General features: G+C 69.2%; 1 protein-coding gene across 1 annotated transcript in view; it reads right to left on the bottom strand.

Moving 5' to 3' along the window:
* Positions 1-2298, bottom strand: part of INF2 (inverted formin, FH2 and WH2 domain containing) — a 16613-nt gene that overhangs the window by 9396 nt on the left and 4919 nt on the right. The window contains exons 6-8 of the mRNA XM_029951240.1: positions 1566-1707; positions 709-850; positions 31-503 (exon numbers count right to left, since the gene is read on the bottom strand). Coding sequence (XP_029807100.1) covers positions 31-503; positions 709-850; positions 1566-1707 — 757 coding nt within the window. The remainder of the gene's footprint in view (positions 1-30; positions 504-708; positions 851-1565; positions 1708-2298) is intronic.

Here is a 2298-nt window from a genome sequence, read left to right on the forward strand (position 1 = left end):
AGGTGGGGGAGGCAGGGCCCCGCTAGAGACAGGCAATGGGGGTGGTGGAGGGGGTGGGGGGGCTGGGGCCCCCAGGCCTGGCAGTGGGGGAGGAGGAGGGGGGCCCTCAGTGGCGCCAGGGAGTGGGGGAGCAGGTGGGGGAGCTGGGGCCCCCAGGCCTGGCAGTGGGGGAGGGAGGGGAGGAGGCGGTGGGGGTGGGGGGGGAGGGGGAGGGGGAGGGGTCCCTGCGGTGGAGCCGGGAAGAGGGGGTGCAGGTGGGGGCGGGGCTTTCAGCTGTGGAGCAGTCGCGTCCTCGACCATGTGCAGGTTGCTGAGATCCGCCTCCGGCTGCGGGCCCTCCATCCCCGCCTTCGGGGTGCCACTGTTTTGGGGCACGCTGCCCCTCTGACCGTGCCCTAGGTCAGCCTGGACACTCTTGTGGGCCTTGCTCTGGGAACTCGGGCGCGGCCGCCCCTTGACTGACAGGAGCCGCTCCACCATCCCCTCCAGGGTGCATTCCTGGACTGGGGCGGAGGGTCAGGGTCAGGGCAGGGGCCAGAGGAGGCAGGTAGGGGGAAGCGGGGAAGGCGTGGCCACTGCCTGCAGGCAGGGGGCGGCGAGCCTCCCACAGCGGTCTGAGAGCCCACCGTCTGTGCAGTGGGTGGAGGTCAGCGAGGGGGCGGGGGAGGGCTGTGGGCACGGCGCCCCTGCTCGGCGCCACCTGCTCACCATCACTGGCCAGGAGCACGGCCCGGTTCACCAGGCTCTCCAGGGCCTCCCAGAGCAGCTGGCTGGAGGGGAGGCTGGGCTCCAGGTAGAGCAGGCCCTGCAGCACGGACAGCAGCTGGGCAGACACTGGGGAGCAGCTCACCTGGGGGGCGGCGAGAAGCTGGGTCAGTGGCCAGGCCCTTCCCAGGAGCACCTCAGCCTGCCAGGACCGTCCACGCCCCCAGCACAATACGCCTTGCAGGGGCCCTGGCAATGAGCGGGGGTCACGGTTCCCTGACCATTGCACCGGTGACGTTTGGGGTGGGGCCACTCTCCCTGGGGGGGCTTCCTTGTGCATTGTGGGATGCTGGCCCTACTCGCCTGAAGCTAGTGGTACCCCACGCCTGACTGGGACAATCCTAATGTCCTTGTGTGTTTCTGGATGCCCCCTGGGGACACTTGCCCCTAGATGAGAATCACAGGTTCTTCGAAGGACAGAAGGTCCCAGCCAGATGGGCCTGAGCTGGACCAGAACTCAGAGTCCTGGCCTCTTGCTGGTCCTGGAGCCCCTCGGGCCACGTGATGGTAGCCAGCGTGCCGCCGGCGCCCAGGACACTCCAGCTCCCTCTGGGCAGCCCTGGCCTTTGCGAGGCTGACCTGGGGCCTGGGGCCCGGGCTCTGTGCCCGAGGCAGCCGGGACCTGTGGCCAGGCCGCCTGCTCCAGCCTCCTCCTCTCTCCTCACTGCTCCCTGATGTGGCTCCAGGTCCGGCCCCCCTGCTCCTGTCTGGGTGGGTCCTACCAGGGCCGGGGAGGCAGCCACGTATGAGCCCGGGTGCCCAGGCCGAGGTCCCTGGTGGGGTCGCCCGCCCCGGCTCACCTTGTGGAACACAGAGGCAAAGACCTCCTGATGGCTGTTCATGTTGATGCCGCCGCAGACGCGCAGCAGCTCCTCCTCATCCTCGGCCTTGGCCTCCTCGAAGGCCTCCAGCTGGATCAGCAGGTCTGCGTCCTCCAGGTCCCTGGGGCGGAAGGGGCCGATCGGTTGAGGCGACCGCCCCACCAGCCTCCCCTTGCCCTGGACAGACGCATGGACAAGGCTCAGCGGGGCCCATGCTCTGCAAGTGGCCCCCGTAGGCAGGGAGGAGCTGTGGCCTGAGGCTCAAGGGCCCGTGGTCAGCCCCAGATCCACGCCCCTCCGAATGGGAAGAGCAAGCTGTGACACCTGCAGGGAGAGATGCAACCCCGTGGGGGGAGGAGGGGTGCATGTTGGGGGCAGCCGGCATGGAGGGAGGGCCTGCACCCAGACCACACTGAGGGTCCCCCGCCTGCACCCAGACCACACTGAGGGTCCTCCCCCGCCTGCACCCAGACCACACTGAGGGCTCCCCACGTCTGTACCCAGACCACACTGAGGGCTCCTCGCCTGCACCCAGACCACACTGAAGCCCCACATGCCTGCACCCAGACCACACTGAGGGTCTTCCGCCTGCACCCAGACCACACTGAGGGTCCCGCCGCCTGCACCCAGACCACACTGAGGGTCCCCCGCCTGCACCCAGACCACACTGAAGCCCCACATGCCTGCACCCAGACCACACTGAGGGTCTTCC

This window comes from Suricata suricatta, chromosome 9 (genome assembly GCF_006229205.1).
Source record: "Suricata suricatta isolate VVHF042 chromosome 9, meerkat_22Aug2017_6uvM2_HiC, whole genome shotgun sequence".
NCBI classification, from domain to species: Eukaryota; Metazoa; Chordata; class Mammalia; order Carnivora; family Herpestidae; genus Suricata; species Suricata suricatta.